This window comes from Mustela nigripes, chromosome 2, assembly GCF_022355385.1.
Source record: "Mustela nigripes isolate SB6536 chromosome 2, MUSNIG.SB6536, whole genome shotgun sequence".
In the NCBI taxonomy this organism is placed as follows: Eukaryota; Metazoa; Chordata; class Mammalia; order Carnivora; family Mustelidae; genus Mustela; species Mustela nigripes.
In genome coordinates, this window is record NC_081558.1 from 207,708,214 (window position 1) to 207,724,857 (window position 16,644).

Here is a 16,644-nt window from a genome sequence, read left to right on the forward strand (position 1 = left end):
GGGAGGGTTGGGGTGTGTCTGTGTATGTGCCCGTGCGGTATAAAGGGCTAGGGTCCGGGATCTGCAGAACCCAACTTCTGTACCAGAAAGGTACGGATGTAAGGGATCCAGCTCAGGGAAGAGGTTAGAGACACCCATGGCATAGTAAGGAATGCCAGCATTTTCTGCGCTGCAAAAGATTAGCAGTTTTTTCTGTAGGCTTGATTTGTAAGCAGACAGTCTCTTGATTTTCTCATTCGTAAAATGGGTGGATGTGTCAGTATCACTGAACTACCTAACTTGGCCACTTCTCTAAGACCAGGTTTACTCCCTGATGGGCAGGAGTTTCTGGGTGCAGTGACCAAGCTGTGATTGGTAAAAAGGTGTCTGAAAATTGCCATGAGTAGCTGTTCTCACTGCCTGGACCAAGGCCTGGAGAAGTCTTTACCCAGGCCTTAGACCTTCCACTCTGCCCCCCACCCCAAGCAAACTTGCGCTTCCGTCCTACCCCATGGCTTGGTGGTGACCACAAGAATGATGGTGAAAATACCGTCATCGGTTCCAGAGCTAATAAATAGGGGGGAGGGGGGATGGCTCTAAACTTTGAGCTCTAGACTTTGCCGTTCTGTTAGGGCGGTTATAGTGGGGGAAATATCTTGTCCCTGTGTCTACACCATTCTCGACTCTGTGAAGAGTTGGGATTTCTTTGAAAACACCGTCCCGGAGTAGGTCTCCTACTTCCTTCCCCTCCCTGTGCCTCGCAAGGTCCTGCCCCCAGCTGGGGGCGCTACCAGCCGCCCGCGAAGGAGCGGCAGCGGCCAGCTCCCAGAGGCGCGCTTAGCTTGAGAAGAAAGTAGGGGCTTTGTGCTTGGTTGTCCTTTACATCTGGGGTTCCAACTGCCCACGTATTGATGAAACCCTTGAGATAGGGACAGGCCGCGAGAACCCAGAGAGAGATGAGACGCAAAAGGAGACTCCAGCTCCAGCTCCCGGATCGCCAGGGTTCCTCGGACGCATCTCCCAAAAGATGCGATCGCGCTGGGTATCGGGTTAGTTCGTCTGCAGAACGGGCCGGCCCACCCCATCCCCCAGCCTGGCTCTGTGGTCACCGGATTATTATAGAAATCTGACAACGCTCCGTTTCTGTCCCTCTATCTTAACCGCATTCTATTCAGCCCTCGGTACTTCCCCGGCAAGCCCGCCCTTCTCCTCCCCCTCGCCTCTCACACCCCTTCCGCGGGTTGGTCCTCCGGTCCCTCCCCAAGAATCTCCCGGCCGCCGACGCCCATTGGCTGTGCTCGGGGAGGAGGCGTGTGCGGGCCCGGCGAGTTTCATTGAGCCGAATTAGCCCCGGATGACATCAGCTTCCCAGCCCCCCGGGCGGGCCCAGCTCATTGGCGCGGCTGCCCCTCCAGGACCCGCACATTGTTCCCCGCCCCCGCCTCGGCCACCGCCGCCACGGTCGCCGCCTCCACCGGGCTATAAAAACCGGCCGAGCCCCGAAAGGTGCGGATGCTTATTATAGACCAACGCGACCTCAGCGCCCGGAGTCCGGTTCTCCGCTGCGGCTTTGGGGAACGAACTCCTCTCATTGCATCCACAGTAAGTGTCCCCGCCCCCCAGCAGCCCCAGCCAATATCCTAGGGACAGACGCCCCTCAACTCGCCTACGACCCAGGAAGCTCCGTTGGAGAGGGCCCGTTGGATCCGTTGGATCCCGCCCCTGCCCGCCAGTTCTCTCGAGTGGCTTCGCTGCTCTGACTCTCCCCACGCTCATCGCAACATCCCCTTCGCCCAAATGCGAGAAGTCGGGGCGACCACAGTTCCTTCTGGCCACGTCCCGGTCAGCTGGCAAGCTCCCCGCGGCCCCCCGGACGCCCCCCATGTTATCAAGGCTCGCAGGCGCTGTGTGCCTGCGTATGTTTGTTGCGCGGTGTCGATGGAGATAAAGTCCATGCGTTTGAGAAACCAAATAAATACTTCTCTATTTAGATCTCCACCATCCCAAAGAAAAAAAATCTTCGCTTGCCATTTCAGCCCTGGGGATTCAGCCTCCCTGTTCCCAATAGAAGGCATAAAGCCTCCAGAAAGCCCCCCTCACGGAGGGGGTGCTCCCTGGAATAAAACAACCTGTGGATGAGAGCAGGGGATGGGGTGGGAGGGAGGGGGGATTGCTTCGCGCGCACCTGTGTGCCGCTGGAAGCAAGGCCAGACACAGCGATGTGGACGCGGAGCGATCGGTCACCCGCGCCCGGACCGCGCTCTGCGGTGCAGGCGGGAGCAGCTTCTCGCTCTTTCTGAGTGCCTCACGCTCGGTTTCCATCTCTCTCTCTCTCTCCTTTTTCTTCTCTCCTTCGCAGGAGGCGTGCGTAAAGCTCCGAGGGCCGAGGGAGGGAGGGCGGACCCTGCGAAAGCTGCGACTACCTTTCGGGGCCATGGACTCGGACGCCAGCCTGGTGTCCAGTCGCCCGTCGTCGCCAGAGCCCGATGACCTTTTTCTGCCGGCCCGGAGCAAAGGCAGCGGAGGCAGCGGCTTCACGGGCGGCACAGTGTCCTCGTCTACGCCGAGCGACTGCCCGCCGGAGCTGAGCGCAGAGCTGCGCGGCGCTATGGGCGCGGCGGGCGCGCACCCCGGGGACAAGCTGGGCGGCGGCGGCTTCAAGTCATCCTCGTCCAGCACTTCGTCGTCCACTTCCTCAGCGGCCGCGTCGTCCACCAAGAAGGACAAGAAGCAGATGACAGAGCCCGAGCTGCAGCAGCTACGCCTCAAGATCAACAGCCGCGAGCGCAAGCGCATGCACGACCTCAACATCGCCATGGACGGGCTGCGCGAGGTCATGCCTTACGCGCACGGCCCGTCGGTGCGCAAGCTCTCCAAGATCGCCACGCTGCTGCTGGCGCGCAACTACATCCTCATGCTCACCAACTCGCTGGAGGAGATGAAGCGACTGGTGAGCGAGATCTACGGCGGCCACCACGCCGGCTTCCACCCGTCGGCCTGCGGTGGCCTGGCGCACTCGGCGCCCCTGCCCGCCGCCACGGCGCATCCCGCGGCCGCCGCGCACGCTGCACACCACCCCGCGGTTCACCACCCCATCCTGCCTCCCGCCGCGGCCGCCGCGGCCGCCGCCGCCGCCGCGGCCGCCGTGTCCAGTGCCTCCCTGCCTGGCTCCGGCCTGTCGTCGGTCGGCTCCATCCGGCCCCCGCACGGCCTGCTCAAGTCCCCGGCGGCGGCGGCGGCGGCGGCGGCCCCGCTGGGGGGCGGGGGCGGCGGCAGCGGGGGCAGCGGCGGCTTCCAGCACTGGGGCGGCATGCCCTGTCCCTGCAGCATGTGCCAGGTGCCGCCGCCGCATCACCACGTGTCGGCCATGGGCGCCGGCAGCCTGCCGCGCCTCACCTCCGACGCCAAGTGAGCGGGCCGGCGCCGGCGCGATCTGGCGAGCGGAGGGACCCGGAGGCTGCGGGCAAGCAAGGACTGGCGGGCGCCGGGGGCCCGGGAGCTCAGCTCGGAGGAGCGCGGGACCTTGGGCTGGGGCTGGGGCTGGGGGTGGGGGTAGGGGCAATGGGGTGGACACCCGAGCTGGGGAACCGGAGCAGCGTGGTGGGGAGGGGGGCGCACCGAACAGCGGGGAGTGAGAGGGGCGTCCTTTCTGGGACCTGGCTCAGCCCCCCTCTCTGGCTTTAAGCAGCGCTGCTCCGACAGACAGCATTTTATAAGAAGGCACTGCGAGGTGCACCCGTCCCTCGACACCCCGACCCACCCACCCATTCCCAAGGAAGTGTGGATTCTTAAAACGGCGGTTTCCTCGCGAACAGGGCCTCAACCCGGCCCATGCCCCACTTCGTTACACGGGGGATCGCGGGGAGGGAGGACGGCCTGGGCGACAAGCGGGTGGGGACTGGGGGGAAGCTGAGCTCCACCAGCGGCGGTCGGGCCTCGGCCTCCAGGGTCGTCGCTGGCCCAGGGCCAAGGGCTACGAGTGAGCTGGAAGCTGGCGTTCGGTACCAGAAGCACTTACGGTCGCGTCCAATCTGGGTAGAGCCACACCGGTCCGAGAACTATGGCCGGTCCTCCCTGTCACTCCTATTGGTTTGGGGGTTTGTGGTTTTCTAATAAATCTGTCTCTGTTCCCTTTTCAACAGTGCGAGCAAGCTTTATAGGAAGTCAGAATAGAACCACTTGTGGATTGGAATAATCTAAAACTGTCGACTCTGGGAGCGGGTTTTGTTTGTTTTTTGTTTTTTTTAGTTATTTTAAAATAGACTCCCTCCTTCCAGTTCTTTCCGTCACTAAGCACAAAGTGATTTGGTTTATTACCCGAGGGGCGGCAGTCATTCTGATACCTGAGGGTTTGACAGAACTCAAAGGCATGTGCTGTGAATACAGTCTGGGTTATTTGGGACTTATGTTGGCTTGTGTAATTTTTTTTCTTTCTTGGGTGTGTAAATATAGGATCAATAATGAGGTAAGTGCGAGCTGCTAAACTGTTTGCTCACGTGACTGCCAGCCCCTCCGGAGTCAAAGCCGGGTTCCCCCTCTATTGTTTTTTTCTTTGTTTGTTTCTGGGTTTTGTATTGTTTTGTTTTGTTTTGTTTTTTGCCACCTTTAACACAAAAGACAAACTTTCCCACGTGCCTCGTGCGCCCTTGCAGACCGGCTGGGCGCGCCCAGCGTCGCAGTCTGGCCCTCACAGCGCCTGCAGCGTAACATCCTTCCTCTGACCGCTGTCCCTTGCAGAGAGTGTATCATCTGTTTTATTTTTGTAAAAAGAAAAAGAAAAAGTGCTAAATAATATTTATTACTTGTTTGGTTGCAAAAACGAAATAAATGATCGAGTGTTGCGATTTTAAATAAAATGTAAAGTAAGTCGGGTGTTTTCTAACCGTTGAGGGGGTGGCGGGGAGCGGCCGGGCGAAGGGAGTGCAGGACTCTTTCCCGCGGAGCCGGGGCTGGGGAGCGTCCGTCGGTTTCAAGCCCGGAGAAAGACGGGGGACGTGTTTGTTCTCCGTCAACCTCCCACCTCAACAAACACACTTACGTTCTCTTTAAAACGAGTTCTGGGCATCTCTTCGGGGTGTTTCTCACAACTCTCTTGTTACTTCGATTTTCTGACGCCTAATCCGGAACTCTTTTTCCCTTCGGTTGAGGACGGAGTTAGTTGAAAGTGAACATTTCTCTCCCCGCGCGCACGGAATTTGGGGCCAAGGGGGCGAGGGCCACGCTTTCCGCTGAGGGCCACGCAGCTCAGGCCTTCACTTCTACCGGGATTTTTTTTCTCCCCTTTGGGCTCAAAGGCAGCCACCCACTCCCATCCAGTTCGGGTGACATCCTTAGGCTTCAGCTGCGGACCAGCCACTTGGGGCCCGCGGCCCGCCTCGCTGGTGCGCTTCGGGCAGAGCGCAGCGGGACTGTCGGGCGGGGATCTGCAAACACGACCCTCCCTGGGCGCCCGCGCTGGCCTTGAACTTCAAAGTGTTAGGTGCTGGGAACTGCCATCCGGGAGGGGCACTCCCCTAAACGACGCTCCCATCCGTGCCCGACCCTTCCCTGGTCCACCTCTCTTCTGGAGGTCACTGGGCTCCTCGCAACCCAAAACTGCAATGGGCATTTAGGACTTGGATAAAATAATCATCATCATCAATAAAGAGATTCCGGGTAAAAAGTAGAAAAGCTTCAGCTTTTCTGGTCAAGGAGGACAAACCATGTTGCGGTCTCTCGGCCCTGTACGGCTTAAAGGAGAACAAGCTCCCCTGAAAACTGTGACTGGTCCCAGGCGCAGGCGCCAGTTCCCCAGCCCTGATGGCTCTCTGATGGCTGAGGGTGGCTCCGTCCCCTAACTCAGGGACAGGTGCTTCTGGGTGCCCAGCAGGCGTGTCCAGCTGGGGGCCACAACAGCAGGCGACTGGAGGTCTCGTGCACTGGGTCTCCTTTCTGCTCTGCTTTTTTTTTTTTTTTAAGATTTTATTTATTTATCGGGGGGGGGGGGGCAGAGAGCAAGCAAGCACAGGCAGAGGCAGAGGGAGAAGCTCCTACTCCTACTCCTACTCCTTGCTCGGCAAGGAGCCTGATGTGGGACTCGATCCCAGGACGCTGGGATCATGACCTGAGCCGAAGGCAGCTGCTCAACCAACTGAGCCACCCAGGCGTCCCTCTGCTCTGCTCTGCTTTTTACCAAAGGTCGAAAGCCGGAGGAGGCAGACCTTCTGGGGAAGAGGCAGGAAGGGCACAGGGACCTGGGGCTCCCCACACGACTCCAAGAAGAGGGGAGGGCAGAATCTACTAGCTTTTATTTCGAAATCTTATTTGAAACGAAATCTGTTAAGAATTCAAAACTTGGTCGGGTTCCAGCGGCAGGCACCTACAGAAGACTGGCAGAGGCTGGAACTTGGGGTGGGAGCTTAGAACCCAGGGAACGGGGTTGGGGCTCGGTTGCAGTAGCAGCTTCCTTCACCCACTGTTAGTCTAGGTGGTGTGCACGCAGGCTCTGGGTGTGCATGGTGTATGCAGAGAGGAGGCATAAAAGGAAAGGAAATAAATCAAGTCTGCCCCTCCCACCCCCTCACACCCAAGCTCTCCGCCAGAGTCTAGCTGCGGCCAGGCTAGAGCTGGGCCTCTTAAGGAGGAGGAGCTGGATCCAGCCAGGATCCCAGCCCTTCCTAGAGTCCCGCATCTAAACTGTGCACACACCCCGGGATCTCGGACACCATGCATGATGAGAAAGGAGCATCCATGGCTCTCTCGGATGTCTCACACAGACACAGGGGAGCTTATGTACCAGGCAGGTGGCTCCTCTGGGGAGGGTGGCCCTGGACTGGCGGGGCCCCATGTGGGGGACTCAGGACTACCACTGGGCTTCGCAGTAGAGCGGGAGAAGATGTTACACAGACTCTCAGACTTCCCAGCGTCCTTGATTGGGGGCGGCTCCCCAATAAGACAGAGGGAAAAGGAAAAAGAGGTAGAGAACCAGTCCAGGCCTGGCTTGGTCTGCAGGTGGGGGAGAACTAGTCCAGAGGTTTTCTCCGGCACTGAGCCACAGCTCAGCTTCCCCACCAGCTATGTGGCCCCTGGGTGTCCTGGGTCTCAGCCACAGAGCCAGGGACTTCTGCCACAAGACCCCAAGGTCTCCAAGATTCTCCCCAATCCCCGTCCGTTCCCTCCAAGAGCTCTGCTTGAAGCTAAGGGGGAAAACCTCCTCCAAGGCCTCTGTGCTCCAGGGCCTTGTCTTCCGTCCTCCCTCCCTTACTGGGCCGAGTCACAGAGAAATGATGACTGGACACGGGAAGAACTCCTTGGGTGCTGCTCATGCTTCTGGCACCCACAGAGTTGAAACTCCACGTTTCTGGGACAGTGAGCCCAAGGACCAAGCAAAACCTCGGACCTAATGTTCATCTCAGTCTGAGATGCAAGGCGTCACTCCCGATCGGGATGGCTCTAGGAAGATCTAAGGAACTGGGACGCCCATGGCAGTCTAGGAGGGGGACAGCTCTGCGTGTAGGACCTGACTTCATTCCCAGACTGGAACCAATGAAGAGCGCTGAGGCCAGTGCATTTAGATTTTAAAGCCCCCTAGACACTCTAGGTGCTGGAGAATTGTCTGTCTGCTTCCCTTTAAGGCAGAATGGACCTAACAATTGGCCTAAAGTCCCTCTATCAAGTAAACACCTTCATGCCCCCTAGAAGTTCATCTAAGGCAAAAGATCCTCTGTATAAGCCCCATGTCTTATTTTAAGTCCCTTTTTCAGCACAGACTTTGGGCCAAGTTCCCAGTCCCCGCACAGGTGCCTCACAGTACCAGGAGGGATTATAGGGGAGAGGGGTCTTTGACAGGGGCCCTACACCAAGGGTCTTAAGACCCTTGGCTGGTGAGAGACCCCCTCAGTCATTGTCTCTTCGAACCCATAAGGGAGGCCAGAATCAGGCTGGGTGGTTCTTAGGATAAGTGGTTGCTGCACTGAATCCCACCCCGGCTGGGGAGAAGAACCTTCCTAACAGCAAGAGACAGCATCCCTCTCCTTAGTTTGGAGGCGGGAGGCAACCCATAGGCTAAAGCCCTGGGGCTCCCTGCCAGAGTGTGAGGGGCCACTCCAGGCAGGATGGAGATGAGGACCTAAGGGGACAGGGATGTGAGGTTCCAGAGCTCTGTGGATTCCTGGAGCTCACGTCCCTCTTCCCCATCTCTCTCTTCAGGGGCAGCGTCACTGCTATAGGGCTGTGAGGTTGGCCCAGGTTAGGGGAGGACAGGGGCTCTGCACTGAGGACCCTATGCAGCCGATCTGGGAGCAAGGAGGCAGCAGGGATGCATCCCTGGGGAGTTGAGGATACTAATAATAGGCAGAGGAGGCTGGAAGAGGAGGTGCCAACAGGTATTCTAGGCTCCTCGGTTTAGAGCCTGGTGGGGGAGAGCTTTAGTGTGTTGATTCATTCACTTCTGGCCATAGCCCTTTGAGGATGGCGCTGTTATTATTACATTTTACAGGCGAGGACACTGAGGCACAGAGAGGGTGAGTGAATGGCCCAGGGGCATAGCTGGTAAGTGCAGGTGGCAAAGTTGTAATTCGAGAGTCGCTACAAAGCCCACCTCTAGGATGTCCCACCGGTACCCTGGGCTTCCTCTCAGCATCTCCCCCGCCCCCCCCCCCCCCTTTCCGCATCGAGGTCCCAGACTGTCTCAGCGCCGCCGCCTGGACAATCCTCCAAGCTCCTCCCCGCCCCTTTCCCCGCCCCAGACCCCTTAGGTGACGCTCCTCGTGCTCCCTCTTTATGCCTGGACCCATCTGTCCCCGATGCCCCCATCTGGGCCTCGGATGATGCCGAAAGGCTTTGTAATTAGCGACCTTGGGTGGGCACGCGGCGCGGCGCCTGGGCTGGCGGAAGGAGGGCCACAGCAGGTGAGCTGGGGCGGCCCCTATATTGGGGCGGTCGGCGGCGCCCACAGTGACTGTGCTTCGTGCCCAGACGGCTGCCGCGGCCCTGGCCCCGTTGTGCGGTCCACACCCGGTGCGGTTGTTCGGAAAGGAGTCTCAAACTGAAATGCCGGCAGGGGCCAGGCCGACAGCTGCGCGGTCCAGCGCCAGGACGACCCCGGGAAGCGGCAGGCGCCGCGGGGAGCTGGGGTGCGCGCCCTCCTCCCGGGAGGGACTTCGGGCCCCACTTCCCCCGCACGCCGCGGGCCCCAGAGACAAGCAAGTGGGCCGAATTGGCCCGCGGGCTCCCCGTTTGTAACCCCTGGACGGCCCAGTGGGCGCTGGCTTTGCCAGGAGGCGTCTTTACTGGGGGGTGCTCTGGCGGCCACATCGCGGCCGGGCGACCTCGCGAGGAACCGTGCGCCCGCGGACCCTCTGCCCTTGTCTCCCCGATCTCGCGTAAGCAAAATGGGTAGGCGCGGCCGGGCGGCTCGGTCCCCGCGGGGCGCTCACACCTACCACCCCCACCGGCGCGGCCCCGCAGGCCTGCCCCGCCCTCCGGCTGCCCAGCCGGGCCCACACGGGTCTGGTTCGAAGTAACTGCTTTGGGCCGCCTGCGGCTTTCGTTTGGGAGCTTTTCCTCGACGCAGCCGCACCGCCTCTGAGTCCACTGGTTGTGGAAAGAGTTGGGGTCCCCTAGAGAGACATATGCAGATCCCGCCCGAGGCTCCTCAGTTCGCGTGGGGGGCAAGTAGCGTCTCGAGGGAAGCTCACGGGCCCACCGACACCTGCGGGGTGCAAGTGCACGTACCCGTGTTGGTGCTCAGAGTCCTCGCCCGCAGGGTCATGCACGCGCGTTCGTTCTCACCCGGCCTCGAAGAGCTGCCAGCCTGGAGCTCTGTAGTCCTGGTCTCAGGGGCTGGAAGCCCTGGGCCCCTGCTGAGCTCTGGATGCCCGGTGAACCAATTCTGGGGCTTGAGGTAGCTCTGTTTACCTCTTTCCTCCTCAACTGACCTGTCCCTGCCCAGGTGCCTGTAGGTCCCCTAGGACCGGCCTGCCTCCCTTCCCTCCAAGCTCAGCCAGGCCCTAGTCCTGGAGCCCAGGATAAGGGCCAAGCAGAAATCCGCCAAGGGGCCACAAGCAGGACCTTGTGCAATTCACTCATCTTCAAATCTTGGCAGTGAAAGCTGACTTCTAGATCAGGGATGGAGTGGCCTCTTGGAAGCCCTGGGGGTGCTTTCTGAGCGGGTTTCCTCTTCCAGAGAAAAAATGGAGTCAGGTTGTGTGATCACTAAAGCTCCCAGGCATGTCAGGGTCTAACTCTGATACCAGAGCCCTCTGGGTCCCGTGGTCCACCGCTGTGGGAGGTTCTGGGAACCTCTGGCCCACAGGGACTGTCATGGGTGAAAACAACTTCTTTTGGTGTTCTGTGTGTGTGCGGATGGAATTTATAGCCTCTGCTTCAGTGGCGTGTAGACAATTCTGGAAATGTCTACCATCCTTTTATGAGGCTCCCCAGCGGTAGAAACTAGTTCAGAAGCCTTTGTATCTAAATGTGCCTCCTGGGGGTGCCTGGGTGGCTCAGTCGTTAAGTATCTGCCTTTGGCTCACCTTCAGGATGCTGGGATCAAGCCCCACATTAGGCTCCCTGCTCAATGGGAAGCCTGCTTCTCCCTCTCCCACTCCCTCATTCTTGTTGCTTCTCTCCCTCTTTCTTTGTCAGATAAATAAATAAATTCTTTTTAAAAAAAATAAATAAATGTGCCTCCTAGGTGTGAGTCTCTGAACAGTGAGAGTCAGTGGAGGAGGAAGGGAAGGAGGAAGTTTCTGGAGGGTGGAGACTGAGACAAGAGTGTAAGTCCCCTAGGAGTCATGCCCTGATGGGGGACATGGAGACGTAAAGATGGATGGGCATCTTTGTTTTTACCCAGGACATTTGTGGTCAGACTTAGATCTCAACACCATAGTGAGCCAGGTTACAAGACGCCCCCCACGCCTACCCCAGCCTCTGCTTCTTCTTATGGAAGAAGAATAATGAATAATAGTCCCTTTTTGTCACCTTCAGCCTGGCCCCAGCTGTGAATGGAAGCCCTGGGCCCCAGGGCTTGGCCAAGGTATGGCCTGCTGCCAGATCTGGACCCTCAAATGCGATCTTGGGCCACCAACAAGCAGCTATGAGTATATAGGTCACGGCAGGATGGGTTGAGCACCATGGAGAGAGACCATGGTTGAATCACTGGGGTATGTGGCCTTGAACATGAAGGAGATGTGGACTTGATGCTAGTACTGTGTTCAAAGGGCATAGGCTTGAAAGGGACGACCTAGGCCAGGACCTGGCACACGGGCATGCCCAGGGAGGCGGACATGTGCCTGGCTGCTGGGGTGTCATCTAACTGAACCTTCTGGAAGGTCTTCAGAGCTAAGATCTCTGTTGGTCTTGGTCACATGACCTGCCCTACAGCATGGGGAGAGGGGTGGCGCTGTATGCTTCGGAGCCCAGGAGAGGCCTAGAGGACCTCTGAGATCTACATACAGAGTCTGGTTCTTAAACTCCTCAGGGCAGGGCAGGGCTGCCCTCTCACTTTCACATGCCCCAGGGGGCACGGTTGGTCCTCACTGAATAGTCTTTGCATTACATTGTGGAGAAGGACCTATACTCCTCAGAGAAAGCAGAATCAGGTTCTTTTAAGAGCAGAAGCCAGGATCAGAGAGGAATTAATTGAAGGACGGTTTGCCTGTGAAGCGCAGGGCCCACAGTCTGTCCCTTCCCACCTCTCCCTCAGAGCCAGGCCTGCTGGTCCCTCTGTCTGTACCCATCTGGTAGGGGGTCAAGGGCACGAGTCAGCTGGAAGGCTGAGGATGCTTCCTGTTCTAGAATCCCAGCCAGGGGCCACAGGGAGAACAGTGGTGGGGCCCCGTGGGAATTGGGCCAGGGGTTCGCCATCACTCCCAACTCTGAACTCACTCAGCTGTTCAGACCAGTGTAGCTAATGAAGACACCGGGTGCTGGTAGCTCAGCCAACGGGGAAGGAAATGACTTAGAGCAGCCCAGTGCGGTGTTTAACCCATCAGTTTCCCCCCCACACACCCCTTCCACCTCTTTCTGTTTGCTTTCATGGAGGTGAAACCCATACACATAAAATTCACCATTTGAAAGTGAGCAATTCAGTGGCATTCACAGAGTAGAGCAGCCACAGCCCGATCTAGTTCCAGAACATTTTTATCGCCAAAGTAAAACCCTGCCCCCATCACGTGGTCCCTAGGCTCCCTGCCCCACCCCGCCCCAAACAACCAGGAATCTTTCTGCCTTCTGTCTCTATGGATTGTCCTATTCTGGATACTTCAGATACGTGGACTCATACACTCTGTGACCTTTTGTGTCTGGGTTCTCCCCCTAGCATGTTTTTGAGGTCCGTCTATGCTGTGGCACCTGTCAGTTCCCCATTCCTTTTTAAGGTTGAGTGTTAACCCTCTGTAGGTCTATATCACGTTTTGCATCCATTCATCTGTTCATAGTTTCATTCAGTTCCGCGTCACGCCGCAGGTCCCTGCTGCCAAGGTATCCTGGTGAAAAGAGGTCTGGCCTAGTTTAATAAGCCAGGTCTCTAGCTGAGGGTGCTCTAAGGCAAGGGGATTGACCTCTCTGGGCCCCAATCTACTCATCTGTAAAGTGAAAAGTTTGGCAAGGGTCATTTCAGGTTACAATCACTGTGACTTTTTGCAACTCTAAAGTGCCCCCCGGCACTCATAGAAAGGATCCCAATGCCTTTTCTGCCAGCCACAACCCTGTGTCAAAGAAGGACCCCATTACAAGAGGCCCTGGGGCTTGCACAGTGCCCCCCAGTGGATCACCCCCCCCCCATCTGTACCTTTGGGTCTTAAAGACGCCAAATCTTAGTGAGTAATGTTTTGACTTACTCCCTTCTTGAGTATCCAGCCAGATTCTCAGCAATTGTGATTTAGTGATGAAATGGCCAACTTATTTGTCACACATACAGGTTCTCATTATGCATGGTTAAGAAGTGGACGTTAGGGTTGGGTGAGCCTGGTGGTGGGTATTATGGAGGGCACATATTGCATGGAGCACTGGGTGTGGTGCATAAACAATGAATTTTAGAACACTGAAAAGAAATAAAATAAAATGAAGTAGATATTTAGCTCAGTCAAAAGGATTTAGCTCAGTCAAAAGGATTTGACATTGGATGAGTGTACAAACTGATAACCTGACTCTGTTTTCTTGATCTTTCATTCCACGCACATTTACCATCTTGTTACATCTTGCTTTGGGCAGGTTGGCAACATACAGACAAAAACAGATTTAAGAAATACACCAATTCTTAGTATATAAGAGCTTTAAGACCTACCTGATTGGAGGGGGTAGTCAGCTGATCCTGTCCAAGTGGAATTGAACTTGGTGGGGGCAGAGGGGGGGGAGATTTAATGTAGGGAAGGCAGCATTAGCTCAAGGATGTTTTATACTTCTTTTTGTCATATGGAAGCTCAGTAAATTGAGATAATAGTTTCAGCCTTAGGTTGGCATTTCCAATCCCCTTTACTCTGCTCATTTTCCTTCCCCCCCATACTGTGTTTTTTATTTATTAAGTTCATGGTTTATTCTCTGCCTCTGTCAGTGGAATAGAAACCCCACGAGGCAGAAATCTTTGTTCTTCCCGATCCCTGAAGTAGAACACTGCCCAGCACATAGAAAGTTCCCAGTAAATATTTGGTGGAATGGAATGAAAGCATACAGATGACTTTTGCCACCAAGCCCTTCCCTAACTAGAAAAGAAGAGACATGAAGCTTCCCTGGGCTTCCCGAAGAAGACACTAGCAAAATCTGATCCGGTCAAAGTGAATTGTTGAACTCTCTTTGCCTTCCCCAAAATGCTGTTCTAAAAACAGCCGAGTCTCGGAGGCTGATCTTATACTGGTCCTGAGCTGGGCTTCAAAGAAGGGATTTTCTGAAATAATGTATCAGTGAGGATCAACACATTTACTCAGGCTGTAACATTCTGCAGACTTACTAAAACTGCAACATTCTCTGCTGCTTCCTTAAGATCTTCGGGTTTGTTTCTGATCACAATTAACATCCAGACCTTGAGGCTTAACACTGACCCTGAAAATTAAATAGATTCATAGTTGGACAATTTGTTCTAATCCTTTAGGAGGCAAAAACCTTGGACTTAAAAAAAGAAGAAGAAGAAGAAGAAAAAAGACCCATAGTCAACTTGCTGAATCTTTCCTAAGGGAGCCTCTCTAAAAGAGGAAAAGTATTTCCCGGCAAATTAACCGCTCCCACAAACCATCCCCATCACTGTCACAAGCAGAATGAGAACATGTCAGAGGGGGTGGGAGGGTGGCTGCAACTTTTCAAATCAGACAGCCAGCGTAAACCTTAACATTAAATATCCCAAGGGTTGGGGGGGCGGAGAGAAAAACCTCAGTGGTTGTATTTATCCCGAATGCAAAACTGTCCCCTTTGTTGAGGTCGGCTGAACTAACTCAGCACGGAGAACAATGTCCAGTCTGCTGGCGAGCCATGTGCTAATGTGCTCATGCATTACGGGCCGCAACAGATGGCTGTGAGAACACTGGGCCGCGCCTGCCTGGGTCAGGACGCAGAGCCCAGTGCTTCCCAGTTCGGCCCAGTTATCAAAACACTGCTTCTCTATGGAGAGATGATGGCTGTCCAGGGGGAGGTGGGCTCCGCCCTTCCCGCACGCAGTGGGCCTGATGTAGGAGCAAAGGTGTAAAAGGATAATTATTGGGGGGTTGGTTGGTTGTACCACGCCATGGAATTGAAAAAGGGATTTTCATGCAGTTGGAAGTTGGACACGGGGGAGATACAAGTTATATGGGTCAAGCATGTTAGCTTGTGCACCTCGCTCACACTTTTAATCTTTTCATTTTAAATTTCCCTCCCCTCCCCTCTGAGGGTCTGTCTTCTGGCTTTCCCCACATCCCAGTGAATCACTGCAGAGAGAAAAGTAGCCCCGTCCCCCAGCAAAACAAAACACAAAGAAAACAAAACCCAGCTTTTGCAACTACAAAGTCAGGCTCCGGAGCAATTCCTCTGGAAACATGTAGCTAAGTGGAAGGCACCTGGTTTACTCTAATGTCCATCCCTGCTTCTCTGTCACTGAGAAGAAGACCCCCCAGTAACTACCCACTTTGCACTTCCCACCGGGTCCTTGAAGCAAAGGTCCGGCCAGGTTGGGCTGGGCCAGCAGCTTGCCTCCTGGGAGAGGGGGCAGGGGTGTCAGCAGGCTGTCTTCACGATCCCCCACCTACAGAGCTGTCCAGGCCACCCTGCCTCCTCCGCTTGCTCCTGACCCCAGAGCTGGGCACTGGGACTCACTTGGAACAAGGACTCCTGAGATGACGGTAGGACAGGGAGGGAAGTAGCTTAGAGATGTCACCCCAGATCCACACAGAGGCCCAGAGCCACGGAGGGAGCTGGAGAGCCACAAACCTCTCTGCTCTGACTCTGAGACCCAGGAGGAGGAGGCAGGTGGCTGTGTATCTACTCTCCCCGCCCCCACCCCCACTGGGGTAATTTGGTCTTCAAAATCCAAGTAAGTTTCATGGAGTTCAAGGGGAGCCCTGGGAAGCTGGCAACTATCCCACCGGCTCCCCAGCAGCTGTGTGTGCGGCTCAACATTCCTCCTGTTAATGCCATTGTCGGGGTCATTGTGATGTCCCCAGAAGGCCCTGTACAATGTCCATTGCCTGGGAGGGAATAGCAGCAAGCTGTTAGTGCAGGTCAGTCTTCAAGGTATCACTGATAGTGCCAAGGGAGATCCTGAGAGCCTTGAACAAGTGAATTCTACCTGGAAGGGAGTGGGGGAGGTCGGGGAAAGAAGGAACATGAAGCCACCTGTGCCAGTGCCATTGGGTCAGAAGGAGGCTTTGGGGAGGGGCATTAAAGTGAGTAGTATGTAAGATATGGGTGAGGAATAGCAGGCTGAAATCTATTTTCTAAAGAAAAGGAAATGAATTTCCACATGAGTGGTGAGGAAAGGATAAATTTGAATTTTGAAAATGTAGATTTGGGGGCACTTGGGTGGCTCAGTCAGTTAAGCATCTGCCTTCAGCTTAGGTCATGATCTCAGTGTCCTGGAATCGAGCCCTGCATCAGGCTCTCTGCTCAGTGGGGAGCCTGCTTCTCCCTCTCCCTCTGCCTGCCACTCTGCCCTGCTCATGCGCTCTCTCTCTCTCTGTGTCAAACAAATAAGTACAATCCTTTAAAAAGGTTTTTTAAATAAAAATTCAAAAATGTAGATTTTGATAGCCCTGGGTTGGTAGGACCTTTTTGCATTTTACATTCATTACCTCACTTAAATGCACATTTTCCACTTCACAGGTGAGTTCTGGGGCTTTGTGTGCTCACACAATGTTCAGGGACAGAGCCCAGAGGTCTGTGACTCTCCTCACCCCATGAGGGGCACTGGACAAGCTCCCATCTCCACAGAGCCATTCATTTACAAACTAATATGTTACAAGGACCCTTGTTCATGCCTAGCCTTTGAGAAGCTGCCCCCCCCCCAAAACTTGGCACCTTCTGTACCCACCAGAGGAGCAGTGCAGACTCAGCCAGACTCCGAAGCTACGGCTTATTTAGAGCTTGTTACAGGACACATCTATTTCTTTCAGCTTACCACATGGCCTGTCACCCACTGAAAGGAGCCCAGCCCTCAGACACACCTTTGCTTCTGATATGTTAGAAAGGAAGAGAGAAAGAAATGCAGAACCCATGTCAGGC

The 16,644-nt window shown here is 55.7% G+C and overlaps 1 protein-coding gene across 1 annotated transcript; it reads left to right on the forward strand.

Annotated features, from left to right (window-relative positions):
- Positions 1–1,350: 1,350 nt before the first annotated feature.
- On the forward strand, positions 1,351–4,829 carry OLIG2 (oligodendrocyte transcription factor 2). Its single transcript, XM_059388216.1, has 2 exons — positions 1,351–1,581; positions 2,339–4,829. The coding sequence occupies exons 1-2, from the start codon at positions 1,492–1,494 to the stop codon at positions 3,389–3,391; spliced, it is 1,143 nt and encodes a 380-aa protein (XP_059244199.1). The 5' UTR covers positions 1,351–1,491; the 3' UTR covers positions 3,392–4,829.
- The last annotated feature ends 11,815 nt before the right edge of the window (positions 4,830–16,644 follow it).

What these genes read in the sequence shown, in the direction of transcription:
- OLIG2 (XM_059388216.1), top strand. Translation starts at nt 1,492, where the DNA reads ATGCTTATTATAGACCAACGCGACCTCAGCGCCCGGAGTCCGGTTCTC. An exon ending in CTCCTCTCATTGCATCCACA is followed by an intron (nt 1,582 to 2,338) that starts GTAAGTGTCCCC and finishes TCTCCTTCGCAG; the next exon opens with GAGGCGTGCGTAAAGCTCCG.